The sequence below is a fragment of the Dermochelys coriacea genome, chromosome 2 (genome assembly GCF_009764565.3).
Source record: "Dermochelys coriacea isolate rDerCor1 chromosome 2, rDerCor1.pri.v4, whole genome shotgun sequence".
NCBI lineage: Eukaryota > Metazoa > Chordata > Testudines > Dermochelyidae > Dermochelys > Dermochelys coriacea.
The window spans coordinates 238,795,402-238,818,464 of record NC_050069.1 but is presented as its reverse complement, the minus strand read 5'-3'; the positions used below and the strand labels follow the sequence as shown (position 1 = coordinate 238,818,464).

The window sequence follows — 23,063 nt, the reverse complement described above, 5'->3', positions numbered from 1 at the left end:
AGAGGCTTCACAGGAAAGCGTGTTGGGCTTCACTAAGCACAAATTGCCTACCAACATACTTCTAGGGGCTGGAGCTACCTAAAGCATAGCCTAAAGAAGCAGTGTCTTAGTCCCAGACTGGGGTCTCCTTCACGGAAATATTTTACAAGGAGAGATCAAAATTCGTAAGTGGCTTCCTCAGAGTGTATGTAGGACAATAGTATTTGCTTGTATTGCATCCATAATATCAACTATATGGCAAAACTCTTTAAGTACAATTAACAATGTTATGCATTTAATAATATGGATTCATAATACAGGCATACTTAAGATGTACTGTGTAAGGCTAATCAAATTTTTAATATTTCAAGTCTAAGCTTAATGTCTGTCAATCAGGGATTGTTTTGTGATAAGTACATGTATTTTCTAGTCAGAGTCGGCTCTAGGCACCAGCTAAGTAAGCTGGTGCCTGGGGCAGTGCTGCTGAAGGAGCGGCACTCCTGCTGTTCTTGGGGCGGCACTCCAGCAGCAGCCTCGGCGGCAGCACTTCTCCATTGTTTCCCACGGCAGCAATTCGGCAGTGACCCTTCTGGCTTGGTCTTGCCGTCGGCGGCAATTCGGCGGCAGCTCCCTCCCATGTTCCTGTCTCTCCACCGGCAGCGTATTTGGCAGGGGTTTTTTTTGTTTTGTTTTTTGTTGCTTGGGGTGGCAAAAAACGTAGAGCTGGCCCAGCTTCTAGTGATGCAAAGGAATAGAGAAAATGGCTTTTGGAAAGTTCCTGTTAGCCCGTATGATTTTGATTCTCCATGTTTACAGCATAACAAAGCATGTTGTGAATGTGTATTCACTCTGTGACGCATATGTATGTCATATCCATGAGCTTAAATGAGTTGGCTTATTCATTAAAACTGGGTTTTTTGTTCTGTTGCAGAAGTCTATAAACATCTATTTTCTACGAAAATCATTCTGCTTTCAGAAACTTTACAATAAAAATTTCAATGTGTTTTTATAAGTAAATTTGCCCCCTTCCCCCAAATAACAGTCTCGGTATAAATTATCAAAAGAATGTGTTCATAATGGCAATGATACAGAATTTAGGAATAGTGCAGCAAACTGGTAGCAGTTTAATATATGCACTGCTAGGGATAGTCAACTGCTTGTTACGTAAATGTTTACATTACTTGGAAATAAGTAAAAGTAAATCCTCTAGCATTGTAGGAGGGAAGAAAATCTCTTCCACGCACCTCCTTCCTTCTTCCTTGAAGAAAATCATTCTCACATGACACTAGTGGAGGTGAAAATATCTCACACATGACTTTGGAGGAGTTTGCAAAACCACACGCTAATTACAGTGGCTTATGCTTATTAGCAATCCCTTGGTTGCCAGCAAAAAGTTGCCATTATCCAGCAGTTGCTAATAAGCAGAAGATACTGTTTCTGAGGCTGCCACCAGGGAAGGAAGTGCTGGCTGTGCCCTCTCTGGCTACAGCCTTGCAAAACTGCCTGTGGGCAGGGCAGCAGAATGGAGGAGGGAGCCCGGAAGCTGGGGCCTTCTACAGAAGTTGGGGCACTGGGAGCAAATGGGCTGCAGCATATCTCTCCCTGTGCTCTCTGGGGGTTGGGGCACAGCACATCCCAGTGCTTCCTTCTCTGGGTGCAGCCCCCTGCAGGGCACAACCATGAGAGTTCAGGGAGAGGTACTGTGCAGCTCTCGCATGTAGGCTGCAAACCCTCTCCCTGCTACTGCTCTGCCACAGGCTCCCTTCCTAGTCTGCATCTCCGTAACTCCTGTGTGGTCCCTGTACACAGGCAGGTTTGTGGGGCTCCAGACACAGAATGAAGCACTGGTACGGGCTGAGCAATGGCCACAGGCAGGTTTGTGGGGTTGCAGCTGGGAAAGGCCTGTCCCTGCACTTACTTTCATGGCTGCAGCCTTGCACACCTGTCTGCAGCTAGGGTCTTTCTTCCAAAAACTGTTAATAAGTGGTATGCCATTGCCAATATTCTAGTGTCGTTAACATTAAAGTCAATGGGATGGGATTAGTTGCCGGAAAATGTTGTTGTTAACCGGAAGATTGTTAATATCCAGGTTACTGTTAAACAGTGTCTAATGTACTTTGGAAAGTGGGAGAAAATCATAGAGTCCCCTTGGAAAATTGGAGGGTAGGTAGTGGTGGAATGACTGTGTATAAGTAATGCGATGGAAGATTGGCAACACAAATGGAAGATACATTGAATGAAGATAAGGATAGTGAGTTGAAGAGTGGGAAGAAGAGAGAGAAATTAGGGATGGGGAAGCAGGGAGGAAAAGTAGGAAAGCAACTTCGAGATGGAGCATGGAGAAAGGGGTGAAAGCTAGAACACAGGAGGATGGGAGAAACGGAAATAACTTATGGCCAAAGGAGGAGAACACAGTAAATGGGTTGGCAGATAGAAAATAGAGCAGTGGCAGTAGTACCTGTACTGTTGTTAAGGTTGTGTTACACAGTTCAATGTTAGCAGGATCTTTAGACTTTATTTTGTAAAAATGTCATTGAAATGACAAAAAACAAAACATAGAATATAAACTTTGAGCACTATTTGGATTTTTCAAAATGGTTTGATGAAATGCAATTTTTACTCAAAACTTAGTGTCCTCTGCAGTGTTAAAGCAGAATAAGTTCCTAAATATATGGAATGTGTGACAATCCACTGTGCTGATTTGTTGATGTAATTGGTGTGAAAGCTCGTCACTCTTTAAAGGTTTTGTGTTAGAGTACAGATTTGATGAAGCTGAGGTACTGTATTGTTTCTGGATATCTGTTGGCAATGGGCCTGTAAGTCTTCTGGGATGTTGGATGTTGGTGGTGGTGGAGTTGTAGACATATGAAAGTGGAGGAATGCACTCTTATTTCCATTCTTTTAAGATGCTGGAATATATGTTGTCACAACCTTATCTGCCTCTCAACATAACTTTTGTTGCTAATTAATACTGCAAAAAGGTTAAACTGATGAGAAAGCACTGAAGAAAGAATGGAAAGATAGGCCAACATGTGCAACAGAAATTAAGAAAAATGCAGTAAAGGAAAAGAAAGGAAATAGACATGTGGGACAGAGTAATTTAATCATTTGTATTAATGTATAGAAAAATTGAATTCTGTAATACTCATAAATAATGTTTTTTTATTTCTGCACATACACTAGATTCTGGCAAACTGAAAAGTTGAATCTGTGGATTGCTCAAAAGTTATGTGCATCCCCTGTTCTGCTTCCCCAACCTCTGTTTCTTCTTCTCCATTTTCTGCTTCCCATTTCCAGCTCCCTTCTACTCATCATCATCATCCTCATCCTACAGCACAATCAACCTGAGATTCAATGGACTCTCCCCATTTCATTTGCTTTAATGGTCCCTAATCTCAAATCTTCCTCTCATGTGTAGGGTCTTGTGTGAACACAAGAAGCTTAAACTTGATGTGGAAATTGAGGGGAATCTGTTGATTCTTGTAAGCATTTCACTAGTTTTTTCATGAAGTTTATTGCGTGGGTGCTTCAAGGAATGCACACTTCAAGGTACCGCAAGTGTAGTATTTACAAGAACCATACTGATTCCTCTAGGAAGTCATCCATTTAGGATGCAGTGCCCCAGACCACAGAAAATTTGATTGGCATATGTGATCCAATGAAATATAAAAAACCAAAATCCATTACTGGTGAAAGGAGAAGAGGGAATAAATCAGCCAGAGCGCTATCCAGGGGTGAGATGGTCCACATTCAGAGGTCACTGTTGGGCTGTTAGATTTTTTTTTTTAAGTGCATTTCTAGAGCTGTGCGTACATGTGCATGGAATTGTGCACTTAAAAGCTGATTGATGTTCAACTACACCTGTTCAGCAAGATATTTTCAAACGAGAGATTTGAACTGAGTTTTGAATGAACAGAGTGGGTTCTGAATTTTTAAAATTCAGTTCTTTGAGTTCAGTGAATAAAAAATAATGAGATAAGATTTACTGGGAGAAAATTTTGTGTGTGCGCACATGCGCATACTGGGAGGTGTCACATTTCCAAATGTCAAGTGGCTGAATTGGGACTGTCCTGGAGGTGTTAAAAAAAGTTCATATTTAGGCTGAGATGAAGTGTAACCAGTTTCTGCCCAAAAGGAAATTTTTTCCGAAAACTCAGTCACTGCCAACAAATGCTGTAATGTTTCCATCTGTACCTTGTTTTACAGTTCACCTTGTAGATAAAGCAGTTATCACCTAATCTTTTAGAAATGAATAATCACCAAATTATTTAATTTCTGTGCCCAACTATACCAGCTAAAACATAACCTTCGTTCAGCATAAACATTAATTTTGCCTTAATAGTTCACACTGTGTTCATTCTTACACTCCAGTGTGTGTGGTCTGTGGTATGAAGAAACAGTTCGTCATTCACAGGGTATATTTTACACTAGCTGTAGTCCATAACATGTATTAACTAAAGGGAAAAATATATGCAAGGTAGAAAGAGATATACAAACATGTCTGTGCTTGAAAAAAACATTCATTCTGTCTTTTGAGGCTAAATGCAGATACTCACTGTGAGCAAAGTCATTATTATATAGTCTTTCTTAGGCTTAAAAACATATCTCGCTTTAAATTTTGATTTAACCATATATGATTGGCACACATGAGCAAGAGGAAATATTTAACTGCAGCCAAATGGTGTTCATTCAAACAAGATGTAACTGAGTTTGTCCAAAGATGAGTGTCTTTTGAATTAAAGACCACATTCTGCCAACAAAACAGTTAAAACCGAGTAAAAGAATGAGTGCATTGTACATGGTACCATTTTATTTGAGGGACAAACATTTAGGAGAAATATATAATAGGACTTAACAGTTTATTACAAAAAGACTCTTCAAGTTTGAGACTTGCAGATGCTGAGACTGATTCATGTTTAGATATTATAACTCCCTGTTCACATGAAGCTAATTCAGAAACAAAGACAGTTTTAATGTCACATTTTACTGTTAACTTAGCATACTAACATCTTTGTTCACACAGATAATTTTTGCATTTTTAATATCTTCCATCTTAGGATCCCATAGTGCTTTACAACATTAGCCTCATCACACCACTCTGAAATAGATGAAGCAACTGGAAGCACAGAGTGATCCAAGTTTCACAAGATCATACAAGAAGACCCTGGCAGAGTTGGGAATAAATCCCATATATCTCTGCTCTCAGTCCTAGACCTTAACCACAAGGCCATTTTTCTTCCATTTACAAATTGTTTTGTCATATGTGTTTAAATCTGAACATATGGCACAATCAAGTTTCCTCACCTTAAATTTGCTTTAAAGCTTTCTTTTTTTAAAATGTCCCTCTGATCCACAAAAATGTTTATAACCTATCAACAGAGCAAAATAGTTTAAATGTCAATTGCTCTGCTAGGTTATTCACCACTAACAAACCAATTTGTTCATAATTGGATGTAATCACTCTAAATTAAAAATTATTATTTATTTGCATCATCATATAGTCTGGGAGCCTTCATCATGGACCAGGACCCTATTGTGTTTAGGCGCTGTACAAATCCAAATTCTTGTACATTGCAGTGCCTTGTTTGATCACTAGAACCAAACAGAACATGAGGGTTAATGCAACATGTACATTTGCCCAGAAACCAGAACAAAGCTTCTGTGTCTAATTTTAGACCTACCAGCCTTAGACAAAATTTCTTTGACAAAAATATGGTGAAGGAAAAATTAGCAGGAATTAAATATTTAACACAGGGCTGGATTGGAGGTCACAAGCAGTTCGGGCACTCTTTAGAGTTGCCCAAGGTTTTGAACATCACAAGTCAAAGCTATTCAGCTCAGGTCCCTAAACAATTATAAATGCATTTTTAATTAAAAGATTTATAGTTTTTTGTGCACATAATATAGTATTTATGCATTGGTTTAGTCTAGCATTCTGGCTTTGAACTCTGTATAAAGTCAATAAAAACATTAACTTCCTAAATTAACTTTGCATTTATGCTTCCTTTTTTCCCATTCCCCCATCATTTTCTCTCTTCCTCCTGTACATCTTGGTTTCTCTTCCTCCATCTGTTTTAGGTGTGTTCCTTCAATCTATCTTTTTTTTTATAAATTTCCCTCCCTTTCCTTCATGCTGCCTTGACTTATACTTTTCCTCTTTCTTTTCAAATGTTTGCTACTTTCTTCCCCATGATCACTTTAAATTCTTCCCTTCTTTCACTTCTCTACTCTCCATTCTGTCTTCTCTGTCCCCATGTATTATCTTAGTTGCTTCCTCCCTGCATAGTGTTCAGTCAGTCTCCTCTTGCTCATCCTCATGCACCACACAGTTCAATTAAATAAGATTTTATTCACATGTTCCAGTGTTGCCAAAATTTAGAGACAGACACCTTTATGCATGTAAATTACTGCTTCAAGCATGCAAAGGTGCTAATAGCTAGTGGTAATTCACACGTTTCCTAGTAACTAGCCCCTAACTTTGGTGTGGGTAGGTAATTATCCTGTAAAATTATCTGATGTTCAAATTGGCAACCAACTATACCACCTGTAGGTGGCTGTTACAACACTTAAGAATGCATCTGGACCTGTTGATATCCCTGATAGCCTCTTTTCATCACAGACTAGACTGTGCTAACCCTTGGTCCCCTTAACAGTAGCCAAAGAAAAAAGACCACAACAGTTGCAGGGGAACTAGGAATGGAAATTCCTTCTTAAAAACTCTTTTTGGCTCAGCACCACACTTTCCCAATAAGTATGATGTCACTTGTTTCCACTGTTCTTCTTTGGTGATATCACCTACTGCCCCAGAAAAGCCAAGGATCCTTAATTTATTACAAGGATGATAAGAGACTAAGTCCCTTTGTTTAAGGAATCTGCACTCCTGGGAATAGGTGCTGGAACTAGGGATGCTGGAGCTAGCACCTCCTGGCTTGAAGTGATTTCCATCATATACAGGGTTTACAGTTTTGTTCAATTGCTTTCAGCACCCCCACAATAAAGATTGTTCCAGCATCACTGCTCCTGGGCAAAAATCATGGACTCCATTGAGTTGTTTCCAGCTTATTGGCATATGATGGACATACAGTAACACTTCCATATTACCCTGCCAGCTTCTAAAGTGATAGAGGAATGACTCAGCTTCGCTTCCTCCCCACAAAAGCTTGGTGGCTGTCAACAGAGATAATACTAACAAGTTTCATGGTTTGGTATCCCTGGACTGATTCTTGATACTACAAAGTCTTCAGGTGTTCCATCAGTCCTTGAAGCTTTCTGCCGACATAGGAAGTTACTCATTGTACATGGTAAAGTACTAGATTGAACTGACAAAGAAAGCTCTTCAATTCATTCTCAAAGACTAATGAAGAATTCAAGGAACTCTTTAGAGGAATTGACATGAGCTGTCCTTGAATATGGGTCGCCTTTTCATATAATGTGGTAGCAAGTTTCTCCTTCCAGGAGATATATTTGCAGACATTTGTGGCTTTGCCTTTTTGGGCCTTCAACTAGTGGTACAATAAAAGCTTCTGGAACCTGCTGTATGCCAGAAAGTGTACAGAGAGCAATCTTTACCAACAGAAGAAATGCAAGAATCAGTTATCCACCCTTGGTCTCAACTTGTCACCATGGAAGGAGAGGAATGGTACATTCCAAGAAACTGATGTACTATTCTAAGTCCAGCTTAAAGGGGATTCATTACTTCCAGAAACAGAGTGCTAGTTCCCACTGTCAAGAAACGCAGAATAATCTCAAGCCCTTTGCCTCCAATCAGCCAAAACATCCATGTTTCTGAAAGGCTACAGAGCACATTCAGCCAGCCAGCATCGACTTTAGAGGATTTTCCAGCCTCAAGATGCCCAATGGTCACCTCAGACATAGGAATTCCTCTGTATCGTCAAAAGGAGATTTTAAATGTGGTTCAGAGCATTTCTTCCAAATTAGCCTGTTCAAGGGTGCTCTCGAGATCAGTATTGAAAAGTGATTCTGCAGGGAATCCACTCTTTCCTAGCAAAGAGAACTTTTGTGTCCATTCCGCAGGGCAAAAGGGGAAAGATGTTTCCTCTTACCCAGATAAACAGGAGAGGTATATGCCATCCTGCATCTGAGACATCAGTTGCTAGTTGGAGAAAGAAAAGTTGAAAATACTGCCTCTGGGATCAATCTTGCATTTTCTGTTGGAAGCCACTGGCTATGCACTTTGAACTTAGTACATTTACATGAACATGGTTATACATTCCAGTCACTTGTAGCATATCTCTGGTATGTGAATAGTACTACCAGTTCAGTGTATTGTCTTTCATTCACCCTTCCACTTTCTCCACAGAGTTGAGGATATACATCTTCTCCCAATACAAATATATTCTACCTCTTCGTTTGTTAGAGAAGAAAAATTAAGATCACCAGCTCTAGTAGAAAGGACAGGAGTGCCATAGCTAATTATTGCCAACAGAAAGACTTAAGCAGGTAATTCCCCAATAACATGCATGGACCCACACAGATGTTACTGTGATAGGGAAGCATGAGAACAAATCTCACAGGTAAATAACCTTTTTGCAGCACCTGTCACAGTTATGAATATAGACATGCATTTTAAAAAAATATCTAAAAACAACCATGCAGTAGCAATTCCAGAGTGTGCAAATATTAAAGAAATCGCATTTATGTTAATGATTCTTAAAAATCCTGAGTTGATTGATTAAACCAGTCACATGACCATGTGAGGGGGCTTAGCACCATTAGCGCTACCCTTAATTCAAGATAGATGACTCATCACAACTGGATAAGATTATACCATTTCTAAATCAATAGCCAAAAATTCTCAGATAAGGATTTTAGAGGGCATATGATAATGCTGCTGTGCCTTTTACTGTCCTCATTCTTTCAGTTCAAGCATAACGTCAACATTTAAAGATTAAATCAATGTGGATAAATTGGAGCATGCCTCTCCAGTATAACAGTTGCTATCTGAGAAGTTTTTAGAGCAGCTAAATATAGATGTATTTTTCCTATTTATAAAGCATTAAATAATAATACTTTGTTTTTTGGCTGTTCTAAGATGAGGAAACGGTTGAGTGTGGTAGGTACATTTTTTCTTCTTAGATTTAACTTTTCATTCTTCAGCTGTGTTTTCAGCCCATTTAATGGTTTCCTTTCCTATTTTTTCCTTTGTGCTTCTCAGAGGAAATTGAAGGTATATGTACAAAAGTTTCCCTGCATAGCCCAGTAATTTTATTTAGAGAACATGTGTTTAGAATACAATTGAATGTAGTTCAACATTTGTAATTGATGTTATATGTACAAAATTTCCTATTCCCTCTACAACATCAAATATATTGAATCAGACCATCTCATATTGAGAAAACAATTTTGGATATCACTCAAACTAGTCTTAGATATTTCACATACTGATCAGGGTTTTATCTTTATTTGAATATTGGAAATAGAGATATTTGCAAAAAAGAGCAATGGTGCCATAAAATAATCTTGGCAGAACTTGCTAAGTGGGATGGAGTGGAGGAAGAAGGTTAATTATATGACCCTAAAAGATCTTACTTTTCCATTCATGTGTTGTGGCAAAATACAGTAGCTCATTAACTGTTTACAAGCAGAGTATAATTAGTGTTGAAGAATGTATGGCTCTGAAACACAGTAATAAGTTTATTCATGTAACATATCCTTTATTTTTCCTCAGTTTACAGCATAGGTTGCAGTAATAGTCACAGCATATGTTAAAGCAATAGCAGCTGATCTCTTCTAGTTTTAGTTTACTTGAAAGGACTTATGTTTATAAAGGCATTAGAAATTGTAGCTCGTATTTTTGATCAAAAGGCCTCTGGCATGTAAAAATATACATTATAGCTATTTTATATCAAATTGAAAGGGCATGTTTTTTATCAAAAACCTTTCTGTCTAATCCACTGAGCCAAAATTCTAAGCTAAAATCTGATAATATATAGTTTACCAAAGAGTTTGATTTACATAAATAAAGTATTTTATTGCCTTTTTAAGTGGCATCATATTTTCCTATTTCTTTAAGTGATAAAATATAAATAATGTAAAGTTAGAATTCTTTTTAAAATATTTGATTGTAATCATGAAAAAGGCACTGTATGAAAAGTTAAAAAGATCTAAGTGTGCATGTTGCAAAATTCCAGAATTCCTCCAGCTAAAATATAAAACAATAAAAGTTGTTTTATGTTGTTAAGCAATGGCATATTAAAGTTTTTTTAGGCTATGCTTTATACAGTTATCATTTTAAGTAACTCTTCTTTTGCATTTGTAGCTGGGCTTCTAACTATTCTGCTTTATTTCTTGGCTTTTGTTCTGTATGCTTTTACACTTCGTCCAGAAGATGCTGAATGTGCTGGTTACAACAGTGAAACCTACATAGGTGAGCAATTGGTTATGAAAGACAATTTCTTCCTTTCTTTCAGGTTCTTTTTCTTGTAACTGCTGTGTCACTTTCTTTTTCTGGTAATTTGCATCAAAGTTTCCTCACAGAGACAGCGCATGATAAAAGCTTGAATTTTAAAATCAAAAACGGCTCACTGGATTTGACACAAAGGAATTACTTATTTACTATGACAAGTTTTTATTATTCTTGACATTCAGGAGCTGTTAAAATACTGTCTTGATATTCAGCTTAAACAGTACTATTACCTGTCTCAAGTTCGGGCAAAACTAAAGTAACTTTAATATATTAAGTAAGTGAGAAATAAGTTTATTTTAAAATCCCTACCTACTGTATCATGAAGAAGGTTAGTGAAAATTTAGATTGAGATTTTTAGGTTTGATTGATCTAAATTTATCTTACCTTTTATTCCTTTATATCAGTTTGCAAAATCATTTTAGGTGGGACTTGGAGAGGGTGAAAGCAAATACGCACGTGTCTTTTTGTACACACTCGAAAATAAAATTAATCACAGCAGCATCCAGGATTTAAGTTTGACTGTAAAATAAAGCCGTGCTCAACATATTAGTGGAGAAGAAAACACCATTGGTAAAGACAACAGTTACAGCTGCAGGATTCAAAATTATAAACAAAAGGAAAATTAAAAAGAATGTCCTGAGAGGTGTGTTTTGCCCTTTTAAACAATTTTACACGATTTTGTCATTACAGTGGCCGATGGCCACTTTCTGCCAGCCCTCTGGTGCAAATTGAGCTTAAAGTGGCCAGAAATAGCCAACAGATAAGTTCCCCGGGTGCTCAGGAGCTCTGTGCTAGGAGAAAGCTGACTGATGTGGACTTGATGTGGATTTTGCACCAGTTCACACTTCCCCCATCTCCACTGATCCCGCACAGTAAGGAGAAAAAATGAGGAAATACATGCCAGAGAGCTCTGCTACATCCAAACCTACTCTGCTTTAAGAACACTCACTGAGTTTATGCCATTGGTATAAGTTAGAGCTGCTCTTCAGCAACCACAACTGGCTCCCTATGATCTGTTCTCCATTGCGCGGCAAAGCTTGAGCAAGGTGGAGAATCCACTCCAGTGAGTTCAGTGAGCTCACAAATAGATTTCACAAGCAGATGAGTGCTGCAGGCATCTACAGCATGTGCTGAGAGAATGATTTTAAAGCCCTGTGCGTATAATGGATGAGGAACACACGAACTATACAATGCAAAGTACCCATGACCTCTTGCCAACCGTCTGAGGACCATATAACTAATTTCCTCATGTATTTTCAGAAATGTTTGTTAATCGGTATTCTTCTCCCCAGTTAGTGTGGTGAAAAATGAAACATTTTACATCTATGAATAAATCAAATAAAGTGTATTAACCCCCTAAAGTACGGTTATAGAGAAGACTGAGTAGCAATTGGAAAAAGAATTTGGGGAATAATTCTAAATGTACCATCTCTTGATGACTTGCATATTAAATTTGCTTCTTTTTAAAATCAAATGATGACTTCTCTAATTGTGCTGCAGATTTAGCATGGGTTCTGAAAATCAGGCAGTGGTGTTTCTGTACTTACATCTTAGCAAGCAATTACTTTGTTTCATGAAGGGTGAAGTTTTATAGAATCTACCTCAACCACAGAATCATAGAAATGTAGGACTGGAAGGGACCTTGAGATGTCACCTGGTCCAGCTTCTCTCCCCCCCCCCCCTCCCCCGGCTGAGGCACCAATAAACATATTTAGGACAGGTGTTTCTTTAACCTCTTCTTAAAAACCTCCAATGAAGGGGTTCTACAACCTCCTTTAGTAACCTTTCCAGAACTTAACTACCCTTAGAGTTGAAAAGTTTTTTCCTAATATCCAACCTATATCTTCCTAACTGGAGATAAAGCCCATTATTTCTTATCCTACCTCCAGTGGATATGGAGAACAATTGATCACCATCCTCTTTATAACAGCCCTTAATATATCTGAAGACTGTTATCAGGTGTCCCCCTTCCCCAGTCATCTTTTCTCAAGACTAAACATGCCCAGTTTTTTTAACCTTTCCTCAAAGGTCAGGTTATCTAAACCTTTTGTTATTTTTGATAGCTGTCCCCTGGACTCCAATTTGTCCACATCTTTCTTAAACTGTGGCACCCAAAACAGGACACAGTACTCCAGCCGAAGTCTCACCAGTCCAGAGTAGAGCAGAGCAATCATCTTCCCATGCGTTACATATAACACTCCTGTTAATACACTCCAGAATATTTGCCTTTGTTGCAATTGCCTCATATTGTTAGCTCATATTCAATTTGTGATCTACTAATTGGGGGGGATAACTCAGTGGTTTGAGCATTGGCCTGCTAAACCCAGGATTGTGAGTTCAGTCCTTGAGGGGGCCATTTAGGGATCTGGGGCAAAAATTGGGGATTAGTCCTGCCTTGAGCAGGGGATTGGACTAGATGACCTCCTGAGGTCCCTTCCAACCTTGATATTCTATGATTCTATAACCACCAGATTCTTTTCTGCATACCATGGTGGTTTTGCCCTTGCAATGAAACTTTGTTTTTGTCAGCAAAGTTAGCAGATATGCCTAGTCAAATAGAGAGCTGATTTGCTGAGGTAGAAATTACCACGTATATGTACCTTGTGACTTTAAAGCTGTCTCCCCATGCTCTTATTTTTCCACTTTTTTGAAATTTCTGTTCTTTCCATATCATTTTTGCTTTCATATTTATTCAATTCCTTTCCCCCCGTTCTCCTTATCTCTCCATTCTTTTCCTCATCTTTCCCCACCCCTCTCCATTCCTGTTCCCACTCGACGCACATCTCTCTTTCTCTCGATTCCAAACTTCCTCCTTTCTATCTCTCCTGCCCTATCACTTGCTGCTGAAACTTGCTGGACAATAAGGCTCTTGGTGAGCAGGATCTGCAGCTCAGTTTCTGGGTGGCATTTTATGCAACTGTTTCCTTTTACAAGGCGTGGAAATGTTGAGATGTCACTTTCAAACTCAGAGACAAATTATAATGCATTTGGGGTGCATAGTCCCACACCTTCATTATAAAAGATGCAGTGGATCCAATGGACACGTAAAAGGATTGCACTTTGGACAGCAATTGAATAGATACTGTTTACAATGACACATATATATACTATGTTTAATTTTTTTCTGAGGAAAGGCCTTAACACTCTCATAAACTTGTGTACAATGCAGTTTTCATCTGTATTCAAGTCACTCTAACTAGAAAAATGCATCCATATAGTAAGAATACAGATTAGTATCTTAACACATACTCTTAAAATCATTGCTTCCCTACATATCTTGTAAGCGCACTCTTAACCGTTAAAAAAAACCAGTAGCTTGTATTGAAATAAGCATGCTTCATTACATGAATAAAAAGCACAACAGTGAAACAAAATTATTAGACTGTATAGACATATAAACATAACAATTGAATAAACCTCAAGTACTCATTTGTTAGTAAGGCACACAATGAAACCTTGCATAAATCAATAGGTATTTTGAAGCATCAAAGTGACATTACACTAAAGCTATGCATTTAATGGGTTTTCATTACTGTACAGAATGAAAATTGTAGTATGGTACATGAGTCATTTTTGTTCTTTTTACTAATCATTTGTTGTCATCTTTTCCACACGCTGTAGCTGTCTCATTTATTTCCATTAGACTTAATGATCTGTCAGTGTTTCTCTTATAAACTCTGATTTCCAATAGTTTATACTTCAGTGAGATGTAACATTATGTACAGTCTGTCTCAGAGCAAACTTTTTTGCCCCATAATTTGACTGGGGAGGAGCCAAAATATCTACAAATCTGAAACTTTTAAGCCTCTAAAAGAAAAATATATATTAAAATTCACTGATGTGCAGTTTTATGCCTATTTTGTGAGGCTAAAAAATCAGTGTTTTTAAATACAGTATTTTGATGACTGTGTAGACCTAGCATTCAGTATGCATGTTATACAACCATAATATCAAGTGAATTTCAATGTCTAGGCACATGTGGGTGATTTTAAGGCTTCACTTCCAGTTTAACTTTGTTTTCTGTCTTTTATGAATTTACTTCTGGAGCCATAATAAAGTCTTTTGTGAGTGAAGAAAATTCAATGGTCAATGAGTTGTTATTGGTAAAAGCAAATAATTGCTCCCATAAACTAAATTCTATGTATAAAAAGATTAGAAAAATACTGTTTCATTGACTATTAATGTTTTATTGCTGTTAGTGATAATTGGTAAGGCTACAATTTTATAGAATCATAGACTTTAAGGTCAGAAGGGACCATTGTGATCATCTAGTCTGACCTCCTGCACAACACAGGCCATGGAATCTCACCCACCAACTCCTTTAACAAACCCCTAATTTATGTCTGAGCTATTTGAAGTCCTCAAATCGTGGTTTAAAGACTTCACAGTGCAGAGAATCCTCCAGCAAGTGACCCATGCCCCATACTGCAGAGGAAGGCGAAAACCTCCCAGGGCGTCTTCCAATCTGCCCTGGAGGAAAATTCCTTCCCAACCCCAAATATGGCAGTCAGCTAAACCCTGAGCATGTGGGCAAGACTCACCAGCCAAATACCCAGGAAAAAATTCTCTATAGTAACTCAGATCCCACCCCATCTAACATCCCATCACAGGCCATTGGGCATATCTACTGCTAGTAGTCGAAGATCAATTAATTGCCAAAATTAGGCTATCCCATCATATCATCTCCTCCATGAACTTATCAAGCTTTGTCTTGAAGCCAGATATGTCTTGCCCCTGCTGCTTCCCTTGGAAGGCTGTTCCAGAACTTCACTCCTCTGATGGTTAGAAACCTTCGTCTAATTTCAAGTCTAAACTTCCTGATGGCCAGTTTATATCCATTTGTTCTTGTGTCCACATTGGTACTGAGTTTAAATAATTCTTCTCCCTCCATGGTATTTATCCCTCTGATATATTTATAGATAGCAATCATATCTCCTCTCAGTCTTCTTTTAGTTAGACTAAAGAAGCCAAGCTCATTGAGTCTCCTTTCATAAGACAGATTTTCCATTCCTCGGGTCATCCTAGTAGCCCTTCTCTATACCTGTTCCAGTTTGAATTCATCCTTCTTAAACGTGGGAGACCAGAACTGCACGCAATATTCCAGATGAGGTCTCACCAGTGCCTTGTATAACGGTACTAACACCTCCTTATCTCTACTGGAAATACCTCGCCTGATGCATCCCAAGACCGCATTAGCTTTTTTCACAGCCATATCAAATTGGTGACTCATAGTCATCCTGTGATCAGCCAATACTCCAAGGTCCTTCTCCTCCTCTGTTACTTTCAAGTAATGCGTCCCCAGTTTATAACAGAAATTTTTGTTGTTAATCCCTAAATGCATGACATTGCACTTTTAACTATTACATTTCATCCTATTACTATTACTTCAGTTTTACAAGGTCATCCAGATCTTCCTTTATCATATCCCAGTCCTTCTCTGTATTGGCAATACCTCCCAGCTTTGTATCGTCTGCAGACTTTATTAGCACACTCCCACTTTTTGTGCCAAGGTCAGTAATAAAAAGATTAAATAAGCTTGGTCCTAAAACCAAGCCCTGAGGAACTCCATTAGTAACCTCCCTCCAGTCTGACAGTTCACCTTTCAGTATGACCTGCTGTAGTCTCCCCTTTAACCAGTACCTTATCCACCTTTCGATTTTCATATTGACCCCCATCTTTTCCAATTTAGCTAATAATACTACATGTGGAACCGTATCAAATGCCTTACTGAAATCGAGGTAAATTCAATCCACTGAATTCCCTTTGTTTAAAAAAATCTGTTACCTTCTCAAAAAAGGAGATCAGGTTGATTTGAAATGATCTGCCTTTTGTTAAGCCATGTTGTATTTTGTCCCAATTACCATTGACCTCAATGTCCTTAACTACTTTCTTCTTCAAAATTTTTTCCAAGACCTTGCATACTACAGATGGTCAAACTAACAGGCCTGTAGTTACCCGGATTGCTTTTTTTACCTTTCTTAAAAATTGGAACTATGTTAGCAATTCTCCAGTCATATGGTACAATCCCTGAGTTTACAGATTGATTAAAAATTCTTGCTAACGGCCTTGCAATTTCATGTGCTGGTTCCTTTAATAATCTTGGATATTCTTGGGCCCCCCGATTTCGTTCCATTAAGCTGTTCAAATTTCGCTTCTACCTCAGATGTGGTAATAGCTACCTCTATATCCTCATTCCCATTTGTCATCCTACCATTATTCCTAAGCTCCTTATTAGCCTCGTTAAATACTGAGGCAAAGTATTTGTTTAGATATTGGGCCATGCCTAGATCATCCTTAACCTCCACTTCATCCTCAGTGCTTAGTGGTCCCACGTCTTCTTTCTTTGTTTTCTTCTTATTTATATGGCTATAGAACCTTTTACTATTGGTTTTAATTCCCTTTACAAGGTCCAACTCTGCTTGGCTTTTAGCCTGTCTCACTTTGTCCCTACATGTTCTGACCTCAGTAAAATAGCTTTTCTTGTTAATCCCTCCCATCTTCCACTCCTGGTAGGCTTTCTGCTTTTTCTTAATCACCTCTCTAAGATACTTGCTCATCCAGCTTGGTCTACAACTCCTGCCTATGAATTTTTTCCCCTTTCTTGGGATGCAGGCTTCTGATAGTTTCTGCAACTTTGACTTGAAGTAATTCCAGGCCTCCTCCACCTTCAGATCCACAAGTTTTTCAGTGCAATCCATTCCATAACTAATTTCCTTAATTTTTTAAAGTTAGTCTTTTTGAAATCAAAAACCCTAGTCACAGATCTATTTTTGTTTATCCTTCCATTTAATTTGAACTGAATTAGCTCATGATTGCTCGAACCAAGGTTGTCCCCTACAATCATTTCTTCTATGAGGTCCTCACTACTCACCAAAACCAAATCTAAAATGGCATCCTCTTGTCGGTTCAGCAACTGTTGTATCCAAGAAAATCTGAGCCCTATTATTAATACTTGCACTTGTCCTCCAGTCTATATCTGGGAAGTTAGTCTCCCATGATCACACAATTCCCATTAGTATTTACTTCTTTAAAAACATTAAAGAGGTCTCTATCCATATCCACATCGGATCCTGGTGATCTATAGCACACCCCAAGCACTATCCCAGGGCAGGCTTTAGTAGCTTTCTTCCCCAGTGTGATTTTTGCCCAGACAGACTCTGTCTTATCCATTTCATCACTTCTTATTTCTTTACAGTCTACCTCATCATTGATATACAATACTACTCCACCACCTTTGCCTTTATTTCTGTCTTTCCTAAACAGCACATACCCTTCAGTACCCGTACTCCAGTCATGACTACTATTCCACCATGTTTCTGTTATCCCTATAATATCTGGTTTCACTTCCTGCATCAGTAGCTCTAGTTCTTCCATTTTGTTACCTAGTCTTCTCGCATTAGTGTACAAACATCTTAATTTTTGCCGTTTGGCTTCACTCACATTCTTTACTCAATTGGGCTCAGACATTCTACCACCAATATTACCTATTAGATTGGTATGTACGCTGCCCTTCCATCTTATGTCCATTCTCCTACCCACGGCTGTATCCTTTCTTACCTCATTTTCTTCCCTCTCAAAGAGAAAAACTGGCATGGAGATTACCTGGACATCTCCCAACCATCTCCCCCAAATTCCTAGTTTAAAGCTCTCTTGATCAGTTGTGCCATCTTCCATCCTAGAAGTCTATTTCCCTCCTTACTCAGGTGAAGTCCATCCCAAGAGAGCAGTCCTCTGTCCATGAATGCTTTCCAGTGGCCATACATCCCAAAGCCCTCCTTATAGCACCACAGCCTGAGCCATCTGCATCATAATCTTGTCACACCTTTGTTGCCCTTCTCTAGAAACAGGCAGAATCCCACTGAAGATCACCTGAGCCTTGATTTCCTTTAGCGTCTTCCCCAGCCTGGCATAGTCTCCATTGATGCATTCCAGCGAGAATCTAGAAGTATCATTTGTTCCCACATGAAGGATAATCAATGGATTCTTTCCCGCTCCCGTTAGGATCCTCTTCAGTCTCGGGTCTACATCCCGTATCTTAGCACCTGGCAGACAGCACACCCTTCTGTTCTCTGGATCAGCTCTTGTAACAGGCCTGTCTATTCTTCTCAATAATGAGTCCCCAGTCACGTAGACCTGCCTTTTCCTGGCAATGGTGCGATTCTCTAGTCTATCCCCGTTCCATCTGGCAGCAAGGCCTCTCGATTCCTATTGTCCCTTGCAATCCTCTGCAACCCATCCCATATCCTCCTAGGGCTCATATTTGGTGTTATCTCCATTGACTCTTGCCCTCTTCCAATAGGACTATCTGCTCTTCTCGTTTTCCTTGCCCTCTCACCTTCAGTGACCGCCTGCTATGCCCCTTCTTCATTTTCCAACTCCGCAAACCTGCTCCTGAGCTCTATTTCTCCTTCACTACTTCCTCTGCCTGGTTCTCTTAGTCACATGCTTCCACTGTCTAGTTTTTTCACCCAGCAGTATCCCCTCAGAGTTCTTCGGTCCTGCTTCCATCTGCAAGTCTGAGCTTTTCCCTTCAGCCTCCTCATGTCTTTGCTCCATCGTCCGCTTGAACCCCCTTCTAAACTCAACCAGAGTCTCCAACTGCATTTCCAATCCTAGGATCTTCTTTTCCATCAGCTCTATCAGGCAGCACTTCATGCAGACGAAATTCTTTTCAGGTACCCCCTCCAGGACCATGTACATGCCACAGCTTCTACATCCAGTCATCTTCATTGTATATTCCACTACTTGGGTCACTACCACTGCTGCCTCTGGGTCTGTCATACCCTTCTCACCTAAGTCCTGTTAGTCTGGGAAACACAAACCAAACCAAAACACCCACTCACAGCAAAACAAACCCACAACGAGCACGAAAATGCTATCAGAACACCACACACCCCCTTCACTAGCCTGTCTGTTCCTTTGCCTGCCTGTTAGTCTTCCTCCCCAAACTCCCTTTACAAACTCCCACACAAACTTCCCTATTTACACCTGTGTTTGCTGGCTCCTGTCCCGCTGCAGCTGTCTGTGCTGCTGCCTGACTGTGCCGCTGCCTGAATCTGTGACTTCCAAAGACCTCTGTGACTTCAGTCCCAGTGGCCAGGAGCTGTGAGGTACCCCCACCTGACAGCGGGTCCCGCAAGCTCAGAGTTGCCATGGGTTGCAGAGGGACCACCGCAGCTCCCTGCTGCCACCGCAGAGACAAGGGGATCTCCACAGCTCCCCAGTTGCCGCCTCAGAGGCAGGAAGATTCCCACAGCTCCTGGCCACCATGGGGGACGGTATGGGGGGACAGGGAGAACCCTTGCAGCTCCGAACTCCTGGTAGAGGGGGACCCTGGAGCTCCTGCGGATGCTCCCAGCCACCCCATAGCTGCCCAAACCCTTCCCATTTTATCATGGATATTTTTAGTAAAAGTCAGGGGCAGATCACAGGCTTCCATGAATTTTTTTTATTGCCCGTGACCTGTCGGTGACTTTTATTAAAAATATCCCTGACAAAATCTTAGCTTTAATCATTAGCATAGTATTTCTAATAATTGTTGTTAAGACTCCAGAAAGTGATTTTACAGGTAGGATATATGGTGTCTCTTTGCACATCTTAAGGTCTTCCCAACTCTGCTTTTATACTAGATAAGTTTTGTGTGGCCTCTTGTATCTTTTTAGAACTCTTCACTTGCAGACATCTTAGTTTGTTAATCGGGAAATTATGTAAACTATCTAGCTTGCATTGAAAGGGAACATTCCTTAGAAGTGAATAATTTTGTAGGTGCAGAGATGACTTTTCACCCAGGAACTTTTAGCAGTTAATGTAGCTAGTAAATATCTGCAGATAGGTTTACAGGTGGAAAACAAAATGTCTGTACTATTTTGGTGCATAACAGGTTTCATTTCTAAAGTCCTCCCACTTTATTCTAATTAGTGTATGAAGGATTTTGAAACATCTATTAAAGGAATTGGAAAAAACAAACCTGGCATATAATACAAATTGCTAATTGGACTCCAGTGGATTGTTGTCTGCTTACTTAAAGATTCTTGTGCTAGAAAGACTTTTAAGCTCAAAAAGACACTGTGAATCTTATATATTTTCTATGGCCTTAGGTTACTGCTAATTTTAACTTTCCTTCCCAAAATGACCAGGGTTAACCTAAATGTTAATTTGCTGAAGAATCCTGAAGTCAGATTACACTATTGTATATTTCTGAAGTTAATTATTTCCTGATAATAAGTAAGGAGAATTGTAAAGGTTTTTTTGTCTTTGCCAAACACACTACATTACAGTAATCTTTATGAACAGTCAATAAATATAGATTAATATCATCTGTTTACTGTTCTCAATTTTGATAGAAAAGTCCAGACATTTTTATTAGCCCTGTCTAAATGTGATAACTGGGAATCAGTCCAGAAACAAAGTTAGAAATGTGCTATGTGTTTGTGCAGATTAATTGGAAACAATAGAACTACTGCATATGGGAGTGTTCCAAATATCTTGGAAAGAAATTTCAAATAATAGTGCAAAAGTTATGTTTTACCAAATGTGCATAACCTTCATTGGACCAAAATTTTTTCTCTATGTATCTGGTATACAAATAAACTGTATGCACAAGCTGCATATATAAGCTGAACAGAATGAATATTAGATCCAAATTCAGCAAAGTGCTTAAGTGCATGCTTATAGTGAAGCACATACTTAAATGCTTTGCTGAACAGGGATAGACATAAGCACATGAAAGAGCTTTATTGAATCATGAGGCCTTAGTTTGTTGTAGGTGAACTTGCAACACTTAAGCTTGGAAAAATTATAACGTTTATTAGTATTGGAATTTCTCTGATATTAAGGGATGCACTTTGCACTTGCACATTGGCCATTTGGAATTACATGCACAGACCATTTAAATGGACTTCAGTCACCAATCTTCCTTCCTCTATTTTCTAGAATTATATTAAATTTAAAGGGGAGTAATTTTTTTCTGTTCTATTATTAGCATTCTTTTTAAAGGGCTTTAAATAGAAGACAGCATTTGTTTACACATTGTCTGGTTTGGGTATGAATTTCAGTATGGGGTTTTTGTGTATCCCTGTTGAGTAATGTATGTCTGTTGCTTTGAAGTTGGGGTTCCAAAGAGATATTACTAGTTATATGTAGTATTAGATTTTTGAAGAAGTACTTTTGTTATCTTCATCTGATAAGTGCAAGCTGCTTGTTCTTTTGTATTGGTGTAGGATCTTAATCATTTTTATTAGTCTTAGTTTCTGATTTTGTCTTTGGTTTGAGAACTGTTATGAGGTTTAGATGCATTTGTGGACCATATACATTTGTTCTTCATATTTTTCTCATGGCAGCTGTTCTTCATTTCATGAAATCTGTTACGTTCCAGAAGTGGTTTATAGATTAGCTTGTTCAGTAGGCTTATTGTCACGTACTTGAAATCAGTGAGCATGTACAAAGTTGTTATGCCTAATGTTGAGAATTTTATGTTCCTGTGATGATTGGATTTTTTTCACTTTATTCTTCAGTCTCCATAGTTGGCAGATAAGTTTTTAACTTCTGCTGATGTCTGTAGACTCTATATAATATATATCTTTTTTTCTTTCCTTTTGATAGAAGTTTATATTTAAATTTGTTAAGTTTAAAGAAATATTTTTACAGTGTATATCAATAATGTTTCTTTAATTTTCTGTTATTCTTTGCATTGTTTTATGATCATTTGTAAGTTCTAATGCATACAATTTCAATAATCAATTGTTTAAACTTTTGTATTTGAAAATATTTTAAATGTGGGATCTTCTGTTGATCTGTCATAATACTACTTGTGATTTGGAGATGTAATGCTGTTATAATAAGAGGTAATCTATTAGTGGCCCAATATGTCTCTTAGTCCTGATTGTCAGAGAGAAGTGTAAATATTTGTAAACATACACAGTAATACATAGTTACTCATTTTGATGGTTTATTGTGATAAAGCTACTGTCTTCTTAAGTATGTAATATACAATATTGTTCTCTTATTAGACAAAATTTCAAGAGCAGCTAATGCTTTTGCTGATGAAGACTTTTTTCCTACATGATATTTCAGCTCTTGACTTTTGGCTGGCAAATCTTCCTAGGCAAAGCAAAACAGAACTGGCTTCAAAGTGTTCTTGAAAAGAGATTTGAAAAGACTTGCGGTTGTCATCTTATTCAGAGTCAGAAAGTCATCTTTTTGTACTGCATACATATCTTCTGCCCTATATATTTTTTCATAACTAGTTAAATGGTTCTAAAAATAAAAACACTGAGGTGGTTTTTTTTAATTTACTTTAAGGTTCTTAAATCTCAATCAACTTGTAAGTTTGCCAGCTGTCCCTTTTTGAAGAAGACATTTTTACTGTATTCTTTGTATCTCAGTCACCTATCCTAAGGTATCTAGATGAACATATTGCCTACTAAATGCAATCATAGTTGACTAGTTGTAATTTGCTAATGATACCCCATAAAACTGCTTCTGAAAGTTATTAAAAAGTAAATATGCATATGTGGGAAGTGTAATGGGAGACATGGGGGAGAAAATACCATGTTTCCAGAAATTCACTAGCAACACAATATAAATAATTTATATAGATTTACTGAGAGCATCCCTCCTTTTTCTCTCCTGTACGTTTGCCTTCAGGGTGGATTGATTT

The 23,063-nt window shown here is 38.6% G+C and overlaps 1 protein-coding gene across 7 annotated transcripts in view; it reads left to right on the top strand.

Annotated features, from left to right (window-relative positions):
• MPP7 (membrane palmitoylated protein 7) overlaps positions 1-23,063 on the top strand; it is a 340,879-nt gene that overhangs the window by 272,826 nt on the left and 44,990 nt on the right. For 4 of the 7 annotated variants that reach the window (XM_043509502.1, XM_043509505.1, XM_038391186.2 and 1 more), the window contains 3 exons: positions 9,032-9,052; positions 9,155-9,166; positions 10,325-10,366. The exons of 2 other annotated variants lie outside the window; for them this stretch is intronic. In XM_043509502.1, the coding sequence (XP_043365437.1) occupies positions 9,032-9,052; positions 9,155-9,166; positions 10,325-10,366 (75 nt within the window). The remainder of the gene's footprint in view (positions 1-9,031; positions 9,053-9,154; positions 9,167-10,324; positions 10,367-23,063) is intronic. One more of the 7 variants, XM_043509503.1, reaches the window with a different exon arrangement.